At 41.6% G+C, this 18,619-nt stretch overlaps 1 protein-coding gene and 1 long non-coding RNA gene across 2 annotated transcripts in view; both read right to left on the bottom strand.

The window, feature by feature from the left end:
* The window catches only part of sipa1l1 (signal-induced proliferation-associated 1 like 1), a gene marked incomplete at its 5' end in the record, with an annotated part of 34,201 nt that extends 18,533 nt beyond the window's left edge, over window positions 1–15,668 (bottom strand). Inside the window, 7 exons of the mRNA XM_080514163.1 lie at window positions 8,357–8,514; window positions 8,612–8,715; window positions 10,109–10,283; window positions 10,974–11,162; window positions 13,459–13,589; window positions 13,782–14,004; window positions 14,214–15,668. Coding sequence (XP_080370289.1) covers window positions 8,357–8,514; window positions 8,612–8,715; window positions 10,109–10,283; window positions 10,974–11,162; window positions 13,459–13,589; window positions 13,782–14,004; window positions 14,214–15,668 — 2,435 coding nt within the window. The remainder of the gene's footprint in view (window positions 1–8,356; window positions 8,515–8,611; window positions 8,716–10,108; window positions 10,284–10,973; window positions 11,163–13,458; window positions 13,590–13,781; window positions 14,005–14,213) is intronic.
* An 86-nt stretch (window positions 15,669–15,754) lies between these two features.
* LOC308143383 overlaps window positions 15,755–18,619 on the bottom strand; it is a 39,738-nt gene continuing 36,873 nt past the window's right edge. Inside the window, exons 3-4 of the long non-coding RNA XR_013937019.1 lie at window positions 16,028–16,151; window positions 15,755–15,804 (exon numbers count right to left, since the gene is read on the bottom strand). This is a non-coding gene — a long non-coding RNA (uncharacterized lncRNA). The remainder of the gene's footprint in view (window positions 15,805–16,027; window positions 16,152–18,619) is intronic.

Here is an 18,619-nt window from a genome sequence, read left to right as displayed (position 1 = left end):
TGCACGACTTTTACTTATGTTGGTACTAATATAATTACTACTATGATTACAATAATTACTAACCCTACAATTACCAACAGCATCACAAATCAAAAAGGGCATAAAAAGAGGTGCTGGTTCATAAAGCAGTAGAGAAAATGCTTAATGTAAAACTTTGCTAGAAAACTACATAAAACTAATCTGTGGTGGCTGCGTTGAACTTTTAAAGGTGATACAAGTGGTGAAAAAGGCAAAGTTTACTTATAAGGCATAATACGCCGCAGCATGGTTTTCACCTACTTGAAATTAACGACTTGCTGACTTTATTAGGCAAAAAGAGTTATATTACTGAATTTAGAGTAGCATGGCAGCTATGCGCTTCTGCTGCCTTTTGTCTCTTCCACTCCTCCACTATCTTTATCCATTCTTCCTTTTATTAAGGCCCTGGAATGGCCATCTGAAACTGCTTGCCCCGTCTGGTATGTCAGGAACTCAGTTGAGCAGCCGTGGAGAGCAACACGAGACGGGGAGGATAAGTAGAGACAGCTATTCGCAAACCTCCCAAATAAAAGGCCGCAGAAAGCCCAGAGTGAGAGAAAAACAAACTATTACTATATACGGTGTGAAGAGATCCAATTCTGAACTCTGGTTGTCCATCCTCTCCTCAATGGCGTCATGAATTAAATCACGAATCTTCTCACAGGTGGTAATTGCCAGGTGACAAGAGTAGCACAGGAAGTCTGAGCCATCATCCCACACACTCCCCTGCTGACATGCGTCAACATGCATGTTGACACTAGGATTAATCACTTTGTCTAAAAAGCAATACCTATATCACCCACATATTTCTAAACATACCCCGGTGACACCCTGTCCTCGCCGGAAAGCATGTAGAGCACAGTTACACCAACTGTCAAATTGTTGACACCTCAATTCCCGCCTTCTCTTGTTCCAAACAAGACTGAGGTAAGAAAAGAAATATGTTTGTTTTTTTCTCCTGGTTTAAATAGCCTGCGAGTAGTGACAAACGTAGGCTGGAAATATCAGCGGAAGTCTAAGTATGTAAAATTACTGCTGATAATATCCTTGTGATTTTCGTGTGAAACTCTCACAGACAGAAACAGCCGAAACACAAAGCGGTTTGTGTCATGGACGTCACTGCAGCTGTGGTGATACACTTCTGAAATAGGTTAGAATGATGAGCAAAACAAACATCAACAGAATGTAATCCTTTGCAAGTCTCATGAAATCCAATTTTTACAGAACATACAAAAAAACACTACACCTACCAACTAGAAAAAAAGCAATCAGTACCAATTAAAATGGCTTAAAAGAAACCAGGTTCATGAAAGTGTGAAAACTGGAACAATGCAGGGGGAAAAAATGCTACATTTCTTTCAATTTTACAAACAAAGAGGAGATGCTACAAAGTGTGAACAATATCCAAGTGTCATCTTTTGAAAGTGATATGTTTTTGTTACTTTCATATTTAATGCTGACTGTGATATATCGAGTAAAATAAGAGTTTGGGATAAAAAAAAATTTATTTGTGTTATATACAATCCAGGCTAGAATTCTGCAAATATGTTTGGAGCACATTTGATATATGTGTATGGTGAAAATTATTGATGCATAGGTTTTCTTTGTACAATGTGACATGGTTCGCTGTCCTCTGTGACATTTCCACATCAAAAGTTCAGTGCACCAGGTGCTGCACACAGTAATAAAAGTCTAACACAAGGTCTCAATAGAAAGCAACCCCCCCCCCCACCCCCCACCAAAAGAAAAAAAGCATTTAAAAACAATGGAATTTGCATTTTAACAACCCACCAAAAGATGCATAATAGATGATTTAATGATACATTATGTTTTATCATTAAGCAACCCCATTTTTAAAAGCACAACAATACTGTGTTCGGCTGAAAGCTCTAATGGGAGTAATGGAGCGATTGTTTTTTTTCTTTTTAAACCCGTGAGAATAATCACTCAAAATATAAGCAGTGATAAGGAGTCAACAACAAAAACAAAAACCAGGAATCCCCCTAAAACAAAGATATGGTGCAATACGATATTTGTTCTACCCTGAGTTTACGTTGTTTGGACCACACAGTATTTATACTTTAAATCACAACTGAAGGTCTCAGCAATTGGATAGATGAAGACACTTAAGAGGACTTTGTGCACCTCAGGATATAAACTTTAGCATCAACAGATCCACTAACAGTTCAACTATAATCCTTTAAAAATACTGAAATACAGAATATTATCTAAAGAATTAAAACCACTTCAGAATTAAAACCATGTCCCATTTACATAAAACCTGTGTTAAAGGAAAAGTACCCTAAATGTGATGTACCAACAGCATTGGCATGCAGTATTTTTTTAAACGTGCAGCAGTTTTATGTGCAGTGTCTTTCTGATGCATGTTTTTTCCTTTTCTTTTTTCCTTTTATAAAGTTTTAATCAGGTTGTAATAATAATAATACATGGGTTTTATATAGCGTTGTTTTCTAGGAGACTCAAAGTGCTTTACATTGCATTACTTATTCACTCCACACTCGATGGTGGTAAACTACGCATTTAGCCAAGGCTGCCCTGGGGTAGACTGACGGAGAGCGAGGTTTCCCATCAGCCCCTCCGACTACCACCAACCACTCACTCTCACACTGCATTCGCCCAGGCTTCCTGGACGGGATTGGGCATTCACGAGGCGGTATGACCACAAGGTGAACAGTGGAAGGAAAAAAATACTGCAGCAGCAGATAAACATACAAGCAAGCTTTCAATGTAAAGCATCATATTTTTTTTCATGTATTGTATGTCAATCAAATAGGAAAAAGGAAGGAAAAGTAGTTGATATCAAATATTGGCACTTGCCCAATACAGGGACAGGAGCGATTGCATCCAACTTAATCTAAATTAAACCAAATAAACAAAGCGTGCATCCACATTGAATAGTAACTGGCATGCGTCTTTTGTGATTAGACATGAAGGTTGCTTGACTGTCAGCCTTTACAAATGCAAGTAAGAGTACTGCAGAGTTGTAGTTCTCCTCTATAACAGCGTTTCCTAAAAATAGTGCTTCTTGAAATACTAAAAAATAATGTGGTTCACCTTGTAGCACGATTATTTTTACTGTTCTAGCATATCGTCAATGGCCTCAGAGAATCTCCATCTTGACTGACAGCTCAAACACAAGCGGAGGACACAAGAGCCTGGATATATTTGTGAGTATTTCTGTAAAAGACAAATGAATCATGCGGGGTATTTCAGAGAGGAGCGGCTAAAGTGCGCACAGGTACGCAGAACAAATGATTTTAATAAAATGTGACCTTTTAGTCTTATTCTCTTCCATCACTACAAACATCACTCAGTGCTTTACATGGGCGCTCTAAAAGCACTTGTTCTGATCTGAAATACCTGTGAGTCAGTCAACAAAAGACCTGTGACTCATGCAGGACAGAGAAAAGCGATGAAGAGATTGAGTGATGGAAGCACGAGAACAAGATGGACAGAGTGCTGAAAAAAGTGAATGGTAAAAAAAAAAAAAAAAGGGGAAAACGAAGGAGGGAGTTGTGAGAGATGGGCAAAGAGAGGAAGGGGGGGGTGATGGGCTGTGTGGCTGCTGTGTGATCCTTGAGGCAGGAGGTTTGGCAGCAGAAATGAAAGAGTGCATTCCTGCGGTTTCAGTGATTTGTGGGCTTATAAATATCCAACGTGTGGGCAGTTCTGCTCTTCCAGGATCCACGACCTGCTGCCCACTGAGCCAGGCCAAGAAAAAGAACATGTCAATACCTGGTGGAGTGGGAGGCTCAGAGGTGTGTGTGTGTGTGTGTGTGTGTGTGTGTGTGTGTGTGTGTGTGTGTGTGTGTGTGTGTGTGTGTGTGTGTGTGTGTGTGTGTGTGTGTGTGTGTGTGTGTGTGTGTGTGTGTGTGTGTGTGTGTGTGTGTGTGTGTGTGTGTGTGTGTGTGTGTGTGTGTGTGTGAAAAGGAACTCAAACCGTGTGCCATTTCGATATTTCGAATACACTCTGAACACAAGAAATTAAGACATTGGCACTGAAATAAACGTAAACATTATGACGTGCATTTGACGGTGTGATAAACTGTGAACAAACAGTTCAGCCTGCATACAAGTCATATAATCAATCCAGCCTTCCGATTCCTCGTTTAAGTAACCAGTATTTAAAGTGCTTTTAAGCGCTGCAGTGAAAAGATAAAGATAACACTTGTGTGAGAAGATAACTCCTCATGAAATCTGCTTTAAAAGATCTTCTTTCACAAAGCTTTGCTGAGGGTAACATCAGGAAGTTAATCAGCATGCAAATTGATAACCTCCCGAGTGCTGCACTGCGTAAGAGGTTTTGTATTTTATTGGCATTTTGAGGTTTTTGTTTGTTATCGTTGTTGAAGATTATGAATGAAGACTTCAAACGCCCAATACTTTTGAGGAGAATGATTTTGATATTTGGCAACAAAATGAACTGAATCTTGATTGACTGTTTTATTTTTTTCAGATTAGTCATCAAGTCGTAATCAAAATCTTTGTTCAGCCGACAGGGAAATGAGTCACCAGGAACATCCTCGATTCCATTATTCCATTACATCCCTTCAGGTCCAGGATGAATATTTTGAGTTTTGAGGGTAAAAAAAGGGTTAAAAAAAAAAAAAGCAGTGAAGTTATTCTCAACGGAAGCCAGAAATGACTTCATCTCTGTAATGGTGCCCTTTTATCATCATAATAACTCAAGGCAGACAGCACAGAGAAGACTGATGCGTACCCCAAAGACATGTTATAAAATTGTCATATTTTAAAATGAATAATCAGACTGGAAACATCTTGTGAAGAAGGAAAAGAAAATCCTTATTCTAAAGTATTCCAAACAGTGTCGACATATTCATGAGCCTTAAAGATGTGCAATAGTCACTTTCCGGAATATCACTGTTCATTATTTAGGTTTACGGAGGAAGGCAACAATGTTAATGCTGTTGTTCTGGGAAAACCTCCATAGTTTTAGTGGACAGAGGGGCACTTCCATTAATGGCATAAGTGAGTATATGGTAAAATTGATAAACAATTGCTTTTACCAAAACAAGGCACTGAGGGGAGAGTCTGAACAGAAAAATTAAATATCAAAGCACATTTATAAAAGTTGTCAATGTTTCAGGAGCTTTCAACTTTTCAAAATATCAAAAAAGGCTTTGATAAATCAATTGCCAGAATGCTTTTCCACATGCAGCTCGTTTTTTGTGTGATAGTATTGCAGAGGGCGAAAAATACCGTCAGCTAAAACTAACTAACATTTCAAGTAACTTTGAGGGAAACTAAAAGTTCCCTTATGAAAAGGCACATTTGCACCTTAAAACATGAGAAATAGGTTTAATTTCAAATGCAACAACTAATAATAACCGAAGCCTTATAGATTTGGATTCACACAGAAACATAGCTTACATGTTTTCTTTGGAGCGACTTCTAGTTGAAGAAGTATAATGATCACTCAGCATTTTTGCAATTTTTTGAAAACTATAAAATCCTATGTTTATACAAAGAAACAATATTAAAGGGGAAAAAATGCACCCCTTACAGCTATTTTGAAAAATGCAAAAATAAATCCAGGTGGATGATTTTCAAGTATCTCAGGTGAGGAGAAGAGTTTTGATGATGGCTGCAGAAATGGAGTGTCAGTGGAGTCATGATGCTAATATCTCTGTTTCTATCCAACGCTAAAGGCCATGGATGTTTGGTAATGACAGAAAGAATGAGATCACAGATGCAAACAGCTGAGGATTGTCCGTAGGGTGGCTTGACTCACTCTTCATTACAGAGGGTTCATGCATGTGGTCCGGCCATCTTTGCTCTCCACATTGCTACCATGAATTCATGTGGACTCATTGGGAAAGACACGTTTTCACAACAATTTGCTTGGTTGAATATAAACTATTGAAAGAAAATACATAATTATCTGAATCTACAATGTGTGCAGTCATTTGTTGAACACACACACACACACACACACACACACACACACACACACACACACACACACACACACACACACACACACACACACACACACACACACACACACACACACACACACACACACACACACACACACACACACACACACACACACACACACAATCAATTTCCAATCAGAAGAGGCACCTGTAACAACCAGTCAGTGAGCAGTACAGTCTACCTTCTGATCTACTGATGCTTCAAAGAAAGTAAAAACCCAAGTGACTCTTGGAGACTGACTGTACCCACCTTTGAAATGACAGGCACATCTTACGATCAAAACCCCACAGCTGTGCAGTGAAACAGAGCCGCCCTCCAAAGAACAATGAAGTGTGTGTGTGTGTTTTTTTTCATCCCCAGCCATGTGGGTAGGTGCACGTCCCATCAAACTCGGCTTCAAAGCATTTGGGTCATCTTTACTTAATAACATCATGACTCAGTCAAATTTCCTGTGGCGAGTATTAATCATAATTCACTTCCAAAGCCTGATATTTTGCCCCTATAGTGTGTGTAAAAGTCATTTTCACTTCAGAAGCCTTCACTCACATTTGTGAATCGGAGATGGCACATGTGAATAGTATTTGTTATATAACACGGGGCTTTCGTTCACGTGAGGTGTGTGAGTCAGAGGAGTGGGGGGTTGTTGTTCAGTGGCCCCATGGGGGACAATTAAGACCTCACACAATGTGCTCAGACAGCAATTAAAACAGCTATTAGCGGGAGAAGAAGGAAGCGTCGTCGAGAGCAAGATAAGAGAGAACGACAGCAAACTAGATAACAAGTGAGAAGCGGGAATAAAGTGAAGAAAACGTCCTTCATAGTCAAGCAGTTTTCACTGAGGACATCAAACAAGTAGAATGTCACCTGAGGCTTGCATACTGTATTTTAAATTACACACCGCTGCAAAACTGGTCGCTAATAGTGAACTGTGCAGCAGATAAGAACACTGATTTTTTTTTTTTTTTTTTTTTTTAAGCGATTCATCTCCATACCACTGGACAACCGTCCTTAAAAGAAAATCTTTCTGGACATTTGCAAAATACATGCAACAAATTTTCTTGGTTACCATGGTGTAAAGATGGCCTCGAGTTGTTTATGAAAAGCAAACACAAAATAAAAAAGGTCACCTCTTAAATGTACTACCCTGAAGCATAAACATCCAAAACATATTTCTGGCCAAGTTATATTTATAACACTGTGAAGACCTTTGTAGACTACGAGTGACTGGAGCTGGGACGACCTAGGAACCAGCTGTGTGCTGCCAGAGGCTGATGAACTTTGGTGTATTCAAAAACTCTCTGTAAAAATTTCATCTATGGGTCTATTGGATAATCTTTATTTTATCTCGACACGTGCCAAATATTTGCTGATTACTTCAAGGCAGACCTTTTAAAAGGTTAACTTCAAGCTGTTCTGCAGCAATGGCGTCAAAGCAGTCGTGGAACACATTATGGTATGAAGCCCTCATGAGCAACAGTTGAACCATATTGTTCTGCAGAAAGTGGTGTGCTGCTATAAAAATGGTGGGAAAAAGGCAATTACCAATGGAAGAGAGACAGACCCATCATCACACTTAAAAATGGAGGCCTTTCCGCCAGAGAAATTGTAAAGAAAGTGGAGATGTCAGTGAATTAAAATGCACTCACAAGCTGGGTCTGACAGAGGTTTGGTAGATCTAAACCCACACCACCATAAGAGGATGACTTTCTGACCATTAACAGCTTGAATGATGGGCTTCTCACCAGACAAAAGCTTCACGGCACAGCGAAATAGTGGTCACTAATTCCCCTTAGCGAACGCGAAGACGTCAGAATACGACTAACAGGCTTTTTTTTTTTGGCCATAAAACAGCACCACTGGACTACTGAAGACTGGAAGCAGGTATTATGGTGAGGAATCAAAATTTGAAATCTTTGCACACTGTCAAGTAGGTGAAAGTATGGCCCCACAGTGTATGGGCCTTGTTGGTTAGGGGTTCATTGCACAGCAAGATAATGACCCAAAACATGAGTCCAAGCTATGTCAGAAGTACATGAGGAAAACTGTAGACCCTATTGAGCTGGTGAGAAGGGCCGGGTTGTTTAATCCACATAGTGCTTGGGTCCTGAAAAGATCAACTAAATGTTGACCACATTCCCTTTACATTAAGGATTCGTCACCAGAAACACAAACACGATTTAAGACATCGATAAGCAGTTTCTGAATTTACTGCAGGATCCCAGACCAAGATTACTTTTCTCACTTCTGGGAAGAATATACTCCATTTGAGCTCCCCAACTTTGGAAACATAGCCGAGTAGTAATAAACCTTCCATCTCCAGACTATTGGCTTCATATAACTTGATCCTGATTCTCACCTATAGGAGCTGTTCTCGGAACAAGGATTGTGTGCTTGCACAACCACGAAGACGTGCTGGAAGTGAGAGCGGATGTTTTTAGGGGTGAAGGGGAGCGCTCCGGGCTCCTGGAACACAATGGTGACAATATCGTTCCCAATGTGACGCTTGCGCAGCAACTGCAACGACAGAGGAAAGGAAACAGTGAGCAGACAGTGCTGCATCAGTTGTGATGGAATCGACGTGCAACGAAATGTGTGAAAAGGTGCATCGTACCTGCTGTTTATTGTTGGGTGTGTACGGCAACATGGTGGACACGTGGAACATGATCTCATAGTCCTTGTGAGTGGTGTACAAGGAGTGGGTACCCGTCGAATCAGCTGAAGACGACAAAATTACATATGAATTTAATCGGGGAAAGATCCCATTTAAATCTGTAGACTTGATTTCATGGCTCTGGTCCAATGCAAATGTGCTTCGGCATGACAAATAACTTAAAAGCTGGGGTAAGACCAAACAGAGTACAGTCATTTTGCTTCCAAACACTCGCATCCGATTAAGTTTTTGCACATTGTCAACTGTCCACCTTGGAGGTGCCTCAGAGCAATTGAGACATGCAAACTGGGTCCAGCTGACCTGATTGAATTGCCTATGAAAAAACCTTACTAAATATCTTAAAAGCAACCTGTGCTGCGATGCTTGGTCAGATGGTCGAGTGCTTCCTGAACCTTTGACAGGCTCTGAAGACAGAAAAAAAAACAAAAAACGCTACACTGTGTAGATGTTCTAGTCGGGCAATAAAGCAGTCAGAAGTTGTTTAAAAGGCCATACTTGACCATGCAAGATTAGTTCAATTAATTATGTCTTTTGACAGAGTGTGCTCGTTTTTAATGAGGTTGCTTGTCAAGCAAAAAGTGAAAGAGACAGGTTTTGTCTCATAAGTCATTGTGCAATAATGACACTTGAATAATATGTGCAGCAGAATATTAAAAAACGGCTTATTTCAAGAAAAGATGGGGGTGGTCTGACAAGGAAAAGCATGGAGAGACAAACAATAACAGAGTCCTTGACAGAATCATACAAATACAATTTAGAACATACCCCAGAGACATGCATGTGGACAAAATGTGAGGTTAATGGAGGGGCAGAATAAAGCACCAGTTTATTGGTGGAGCTATTATCATGCAATCTGGCTCCATAAATCAGACTATATCCTCCCAATCTTTAAAGATTGTAGGCCTGCCAGTGCCAAGTACAATGTGATGAAACAAAGGAGATTCATCAGTTTGAAAAACCTGTGTCAACAGGGATCTTAATTTGTAAGGGAGGGATGCTTCCTTACATGAAAGAACTGTGGTGTAACTGTTTTTAATGAGAAACCCAAGGACAAAATTCTAAGATGTGGAGACTTGTTTTGCATATGTAGTTGCATGTATTACCAGTCCTCAATATAGGAAAGAAGTAGTCTGGTAACTTATTTTGGTTTAACAAAATCGCTACTCGTGTATTTTTATGCCTAGACGTTGTATTTGGATGGAATGAGTATATATCTGATATCGATTCACAGCAATGACTGATATACATTTCTCATTACATGTTCCGATATTGAACATGGAGTCCGCTCCGTTAAGAACTCAACTCAGACTGAATTCAAGACTCCACTAATCAATGTGAAGTACTGCCATGTGTGTCAAACCGCATGATCCCTGCTGTGCTGGATTGTATGTTCCCTTTAGTGCGCTGCCATATTGGAAATCCTGCACATGTACGCACTCTTGGTGTCCAGCTGAGCTCGATACTTGGTGAAGCCTTTGAGTCGAACCCTCTCTCCCAGCAGATGGAGGAACTCCTCCAGTGCGGGACCGGCTGCCTCGTTATTGTACATCTCCTCCTCGCCGCTCTGGCCCGCCATGCAGTACATCACTCCCACCTTCCGCTGGAAGCTCAGCTGCAGCGAGAGAACAGCAGTTGCACCAGTGCAAAACGTGGAAACATGAACGTCTCACCTCGTTGAAGCCATGTCATATTGGCATGTTCGCTAAACTATATTGTTATTTTCATAATAACCTTGAACTGTTATAGTGACTTTTGTTAAGAAAGCATATTGACATTTTCAGACGTTAAGGACTCCGTCAGGAATCATAGGTTACAATGAGGATTTTTCTTTTCAGGTCAAGTTATGTGTGCTTGTTTTTGACACATCATGTATTTACACAAATTTCCTTTAAAATATCCACATAAAAGTATGTGGGAGTGAACAGAAAAAGCAACGCTTTAGCAGTCCACAATGAACCATCGTTTTATGGGAAAAACACCCACACATACAATGATTCATGAAACACTAAATGTTAATTGTTTGTACTCCCTAGTCCATAGTACAGGTTAATAGTTGTGCAACTCGTGTGTCTGCCTCAGTGATGATCAAATAGAAGTTGAATGGATCATTATTTGAGGAATTACAGTGAAGAGATTCAGTAGGAATAAATCAAGTCTTATGAAATGCAAAGCAGTAAGAGGAATTTTCCAATACACTCAATACAAAAGCAATAATGAAGCACAAATCATGTCATAAAAAAAGGCAAATTCATCCCATTAATTTCCTCACTTCAATCACCAGAATATATGCACATCCCCTCACCCCCTGCTCGTCGAGCTTCATCAGCTGGTCCGTGACTTTGGGTGTGTTTAGTGCCAGGCGCAAGCAGTGGACATTGAGCTCTGGCACCAGGTACTCCAGTACTTCTTTGAGGGGCAGTCCTCGACCCAGACCGTGCTTAGAAGTGGACGGTACTGCATCTTCCAGGATAGAACCTCTTAGAGTATTCAGCTATAGAAGAGACACACAAAAAAACACAGCAAGTTTGAAATTTAAATAAAACTTCACTTTAACAACTAAAACTATCTCGCTGTTAAGATTGTAATCCAACCCTGACATCATACTGTTCAACCAAATCTAAAACCATGCCTAATACAACCCCAGGCTGGATCGAGCGGGTAAAGGAAATTGATGGATGGGTTTTTATGAGTGTAATACCAATTTATTTTAACTATCCATTCTTGTTTGATCGGTAAGACAATAGAGTACATGAAATACAAAGGAATAAAAACAGCAATTGAGCAGTAATAGCAACATTCATCACTATACAAAAATATCAAAGCACTTGAATAAGCTCAAATTACAGGCGTGTGGCACTTTGGCTCAGATTGTTAAACAATACAAGCTCAGTGCACCAAAAACAGAAATAATCCAGTAAGAGGCAGCTTCAAATTGCCTTACTTTAATAGGCGAAAAACTATCCAATATTTATTTTGAACTGCAACCTAACACAAATGTCAACAGTAAAGTCAGAAGCAAGTTGATTATAGGTGCATCCACCAATGGACTTTTAAAAAGGATTCAAGTGGCTATAACTGCGATGTCAGATAGACTCGCATTTTATCGTCCATTCCTTCTTTTCTAGTTCATGGTCACGATGGCATGAGAAATATCTTACATGCTGATTCAGCAGGTGAATGAGGGTTAGTACACATCATACTACACTGTTGAACTATCAAACAATGATCTCAATGACAGAAACGGAGTCAGTCTGCTTGCAGAATTCTACTCGTGACTCTGAAGGATTTGACAACATAAAAAAATTACAGCGGTGAAAAACTGTTGATTCTATTTTTGTGGGAAAACAAATGTAAAGAGCTCTGTGATGAGGTGTAAAAACCAAAGGAATTCAATTTGGACAATAAGAGGATTTTTTTTCCTGAAGACATAATTATGGCTGTGGTTACATCAAGGACTCAAATTTACTCCAAAAAAAAAAAATCTAACTCAACTTATTTCAAAACAAAATATATAGTGCAAAACAGTTTTTGCCTGCACAAAGTGTGGAAAACCAGATGGCTAAGTGAGCGAAACAACGATGTGCATGTGTGTGGGTTCTATTGCCGTAGCTCCCAACGTGAAAACTTGGGCGTTTGGGTGAAACAAGCCCGAGGAGGACAACCATGAATAAATCAGGAGGAATGTAGAAAGTCCAGGACCAGAATATCTATCAAGAACAAATAAACACAGCTGGATGTCTGCAGTGGTCCCAGGGCGCTTTTAAGTGTCCATGTTTTACGTTTGGGTCCTCACACAGCTTTCTCCAGGCCCCGTGTTGGTTTCAGTGCACTCAGTGTTAAATAAACTGAAGGGAGGCACTTTTAACTCAAGTGAGGACAATAGTAAAGGACAGCAGCCAAGGGTGGACACTGGACTTTTGTGTACAATATCTGTGCATCCCACTTTCGTGTTTATCTATAGCTGCAAAGCTCCCTGGTCTGAAAATAGCAATTAGAGGGGAGCCGGGGAGGCAAGAGAGGTAAAGAAAATAGAGGAAAACAGCACTGTGGGTCGTGCGTCCACCCATGAGATTGGAGGGGCTATTACTCACGGTGTGCTTTAATACAAGTGCAACGCTCTACCTTCCTCACTCAAATACCTTTGCTGCTATTTTAGTCTTGTTTAGCTGCAAAATGGCACAGCTCAGTCCTTCTCAGATGAAAGCTGACAAAGATGGTGGGTGGGCGTGCAGCTCAGGGAATGAGGACATGGATCTCTGGCAATAGCATGTCTATTGGAGTACACTGCAGCAAAGGCTAAAGAGATTTGCGAAAGCTGTCCTCTCACTGCAAAGCACAGATTGAATATTGAGCATTGTGGACAGACAACTGGAAAAACGCATTAAAATACAATACAAAAAAAACCGTAATGCTTCGCAGTGGCATTAATGGATGGAGGCGGTAGCATCTTGAGCTACGTTCGACAACTTAGAGCCGAAGGCCTTCTAATGCCCCCTCCCCACAACCAACTCCTTCAATGAGCAACGCAGATCCTATATGTTAACGCCTACACAAGTTGATCTCATAATAGCTTCACAGTGAGATCACTCAGTACAGAGTGTGCAAAATATTGACACATTTATGAATGTGAAAATTCACAGGGAGGGAATAGCTACAAATGCATCGCATGTTGGTTATAGAACAACTCATTTTATAACAAATCAGAGCAAACAGATGACAAGTTAGACTAAAACTAAACAGTACATGGACATGAAATATATAAGAAAGTAGCGTCAATGCTTATTTACCTCGCTCGTCCTAAAAATGACTCTGTAGTTGTACTGCTGGCCGTGCTCTTTGTGTTCTTCCAGCTTCTCCCTCCTCAGACTCACTGCCACTGGGCCCAAGTTCTCGTCCACCCCCAGATAGTTCCAGTGTTCTACAAGTGAGAAGGAATATGATTTTAGGCAGAGATTTATTTTTCTATTCTTAATTAATTACAGAAAAAAAACCATTTGAATAACTACTGCAAACTGTGTTAATATATAGCTTTTAATTTGTTGAGACAGACAACACTCACACCGTAGACAAAGAAAAAATCTTGAAGGTCAAAAAATGTGTTTTTTTCTACCTCTGAGATAGAAGTATTTTCTGTAGTAATAAGCGCCAAGATCCACATGTTCCACGATGTATCGTTTGGACCTGTCAGCGTGTTGGCTTGGTCCATCCTTGGCAGCTTCCAGTACAGCCACACCAGCATTGGTAAAATGTGTAGTGAGAGTGGCATCCAGAGGTCCTTCCTCTGTACTGCCCGAGGAACTGCTGGAGCTTCCACCACTACCTATACTCCCCTGCTGGAAGGAGTAGAAAAACAAACAAAAGTCAAGTCGTTGAGCTCTCAACCACATCATGATGTTACCTCTTTAGTCCATCTTCACTCAGACAGGCTAATATATTGATTTCAAACTGCAGATGTCAATATTATTTTCAAGAATGAAGATGCATTCTAATTTTTACATGGAATTCCTGAAAACCAATTAGACTCTTCTTGCTTATAGCCTACCTGTTTAGTGGGAGAGATGTGTCGTTCACCCTCTCCTCCAGTCTCATTCCTAAAACAAGGACAGCTCAGAACTAAGTCATTGCTCTTGTCGTCACCAGGATCCAAGGCGGGGTTGGTGCCGTGCTGCGACCCCTCTTTGCTGAGCTCTTCTTGTGAGCCACACGGTGACCCATACACTCCACTCTGATTGGAGGAGAGGGACGACGTGGCGGAAGCAGAAGCTGCGGCAGCTGCTGAGGCCCCAGTCGTAGTGTTTTTGCGTTTGGACCCGGACTGCCGGATGTGGACGGCCTCGTTGAGGTCAAAGAGTAGAGACTGTATATCGAAATGGGCAAAGCCTTTTTGGCACATCCAGGGTTTGGGAGGTGGACCACTTTCATCTCCTTTCCCTCCATCTTCCACATCCGAACCAGCCCTTGATGTGTCGCCCTCCACCTTCACACTGCGCAGCTTTCGGAATATCGACTCGCCACCCGTTTCTGACTTTGACCTTCTTTTTAATTGCTTCTCTCGTTCCTTCAGTCGACTCGCAGGGCTTCCTCTGGCCGGGCCAAAAGGCCCATCGGGCAAATCCAGCGCAGTTTGCTTAATAGGAGCCACAGTAAGCAGTTCTGTCAGCCTCTCTGGAGCCGGGCTCCGCTGGTCAGGGGCCTCAGAGGACTGATATCCCTTCAGCATGTCAAAGAAGCTCTCCCCTGACACACCATGCTTGTCTATAGAAGAAGTGCTGCCATACTCGCGGTGCATGGGTGTCCACCCGGAGAATGACCAGCCCTCATTTCCGTCCACGTCCAGCTCACTGATCGTAATATCACTATTACTGCGTTGACGGATGCGCCTCATACCTTTGCGAGGTGAGCCCAGATAGCCATCTGGCGAGAGGAAGCGATTGTCCTTTCCTTTGCTCTGCATCTTGTTCTTCAGTGTGTTGTGAATGTTGCGCAGCATGGACGAGTCTTGCGGGCTTATCAGGTGTCCGAGCTTGGCTGAAAGATTGCTGTGGGCGGTAACAGCAGACATCCCTCCTCCTCCTCCTCCTCCCCCTCCTCCTCCACCACCTCCTCCCCCACTGCCACCACCCATTCCTCCTCCTCCTCCACCCCCTCCACCTCCCCCTCCCCCTCCCACAAGCCGTTCTCTATCTCCACTTCCTGAACCCGAGGAGCTGGTAGTGTTTGTAGAACTGGGTGAGTCTGTTTCCACTGTGATATGCCAAACACCCCCACCTCCTCCGTCTTTCCTCGGAGGCCAGTCAGCCACACGAGCCCGAACCCCCATCTTGGGGACACCGGGGTTGGTGCCGGTAGTTGCTGAAGAGGAGATGTGGGCACTCTCGCTGCGAGGAGGCGGCGCCCCTCCATTGGGCAGTCGTAGGCGTCGGGTGTAGAACTCATCGCTAGCCGGCACCGAGCCCCCGACGGAGCGCTCTGTCTGAGATCGCTTCAGACTGGTCATGATGGAAATGGGAAAGGGTGAGGGGAGGGGAGATGGAAGGGAAAGGTAAGGATGGGGGCACTATTGAGCTTACTCAGTGGCCATTATGTTGACCCAAATCTAAAGTGATGAGAGGAACTCACGGATACATTTGGAGCTGCAAAAAAGGAACAGGAAAGAACAGCAGTCAAATATGACCTTTTTAGCAATCAAGTTCAAGGCAATCAATTTTTTCAGCACCTTGCAGCTTGTAAACAGCTGCAAAGATGATGAAAAACTAAAAGTGCAGTGTACATTTAAAAAAATAGCACCAACATCCAGACTCTAATCATAAAACATATTATTGGTGTTTGGGAGGGGAAAAGATCCGGGTGCCGCACCTTTACAGAGCTGAAGTTTGTTGAGGAGAAATGTGTCGACGGTGGACTTTCAAAGCTGTAGACCTTAAAAAGCAGGCTGCATTGCGAGAAGGGAACTCTGCTTGCTCAATTTGAAGGGCCGCAACTGAAAACAAGAGCAGAGGAGGCAGAGAAACAGAAGAGAGACAAGAGAAATTAACTTCCAGTTCATCCACCACAACCACTCATGACCTGCAGGAATATATAAACACAATTTTAGCGACTCCAAGAGCGGAAATTGGCCCACTTTCACAGTACTTCTGAAGATTTTCAAAATCATGAGGTCTGTAATTTGATACTCAAAACACAAACAAGGAGAATGAAGGAAAATTAGTCAATAGGTTTTGGGGAAAAGCATCCAATTTTTTTGCCGGGTAACAAATTAAATGCATAACAAAACCAACTACAGTCATGACAAATGCAGACTGGATTACTATTCAAGGTTTATACAGCTTTTGTTGAAGATTCTACGGGGCCCTTTGGCATAATCTATTGCTATAATTTCTTTTTTAAAGAATCACCTAGACACCTTGAGTTGAAAGCAGAATTGCAGTAACCCCAGGATTAGCTGTTACTACAATCACCAAGGGTGTCCTGTTTCCTTTGTATAATAATGTTGTCAAGAGGTTAAAGAAGCTGAAACTCTCATATTCCAACCTCTGCAAAGTGTTTTTAGAAGCTTAGACAACCCACACACAATGTGGATTTACCCTTAAGGTCTTGGTAGATTGATGAAATATGCAAGTGATTCGTACAGAAATCCTCATTTCCATGTGTGTTAGCAGGTTAAAGTCAACACTAAAGTGCCAGTGATGGTCTTGTGTAATGATTACCGATATAAAGGCAGAGCATTAGTTAATTTTTATTTGAGTATGTGCTTCTCGGCTGTGTTTGCCCATGATCATACACAGCCTCCCCCTACCAGACCACACATTGCATCACCATGGTGATATGGTGCCTTGTACAGTACATGTTTCTCTGCACGAGAGTGAGAACGAGAGTGAGAACGACTGCTGATTCAATCCCCTTCCTGCTGTTAGCCGCCTATTAGCTGGTTGAATGGAACCACCTCCACCCAATTTGTGGATTAACCAGAAAAACTGGGAAACTGTTTCTGGCACAGACGTTGTTGTTGACTTTTAAAAATGAAATCTTTGGAGTGAAACGAACTGTCAGGCATGGGTCTGTTTTAAGCAACACAACAACTGAAGCTCATTGGAAAGTGAAATAAAAGTTGTTTTTTTTCTTTCCAATGAATTGCTGCAAACAGCTCATTCTGTACAAGCAGCAAAGTTGTGTTCAAACCAATACAAAAGTATCACAACATAAAAAATGTGCAAATATGTAGGTGCTGGTAATGTTGCACGTGACATCATTTGGGGTTGAAGTTCAGTAAAATTGTTAATCAGTCTCAAAATAAGGAACAAACAAGAAAACAAGTGACTTCAAGTTATGATCAATTTTAATGACCTTTTTACTCTAAATATATTCAACATTAATTTTCAATTACCAACAAGTTTATAACCTCTTCAAAGCCTATTAATATTATTCCTTCCATGACCAACTGTCAACTGTACAATTATGCAATTACATTTAATGCAGATTAAGAGAAACTGACAACTTGGTCCCACTCCCTCCAACGCGCACGCCGAGCAATACACGAAAGTAGAGCTAGCAACACACAGTAGGCGGCATGCTGCTACCATCCATGATGAGCCAGGACTGCCTCTGAAATCACACTGGGTGAATCCCTCTAACTACCTGCAGAGTGCCATTCTCCTCCTCCAGTGAGGACTGAGTGAGTAGTACTCTTAATGAGGGCTGGCGAGAATGAGAGGAACGGGGTGAAAGGGAGGAGAAGAAATGGAAAGCAGAGTGAATGGAGGGAGGATTAAACCACACAGTGGGCAGGGAGACTGGGAATTGAAAGGGATGAGCGTGGCGTTTCCATGCCTCTCTGCAGTCGCCGAGGACCAATTAAAATGACAGATACTCAGCAACCTTTAGCAGTGTCTAAATGAGGTCGATTCCTGAGGTAAATATGTACCATCACTGTTCAATGCAGGTAATTGCTGCCGAGGTTGTCAGTTGGCCCCAATGACTGGGAACCGTCAACAGAGGGACTCATTTGCTTCTTATGGATGACAGTGGCGAGCCGCATCAGCAAATCAGCAGTGTCAACAGTAGCAGTGGTATGAATCATAAAGTCACCACAGTAACTCCACACCAATGGAGACCTCTTTTTTGTATCTATACCCCGAAGGAAACCGGCATAAAAGAGGTCCTAATCAGGCACAAAACATTTACTCTTAGCCTCGGCAATGTATTTAAATATGACAGAGGGCTGCGCAGATTATCATGACAATCGCGTGCGATACATGCATCTGAATTGTAGCAAATGATGTTTCATTGTACTGAGAAATGCCATTACCAGCTAAACGCTTAATTATATAGAAATCCGTTTAATAACCACGGCTTCACAGGTTTTGTGAACTTTGAAAGTCGAAACACAACTTGATGCCAATTATGGGTGAAAAAGAATTCTATTATAGAAAGCTTTTTAATGTTAATAAT

The sequence above is a fragment of the Blennius ocellaris genome, assembly GCF_963422515.1.
Source record: "Blennius ocellaris genome assembly, chromosome: 18".
In the NCBI taxonomy this organism is placed as follows: Eukaryota; Metazoa; Chordata; class Actinopteri; order Blenniiformes; family Blenniidae; genus Blennius; species Blennius ocellaris.
Note: the sequence above shows the minus strand (reverse complement) of the source record. Positions and strands in the feature narration are given on the sequence as shown.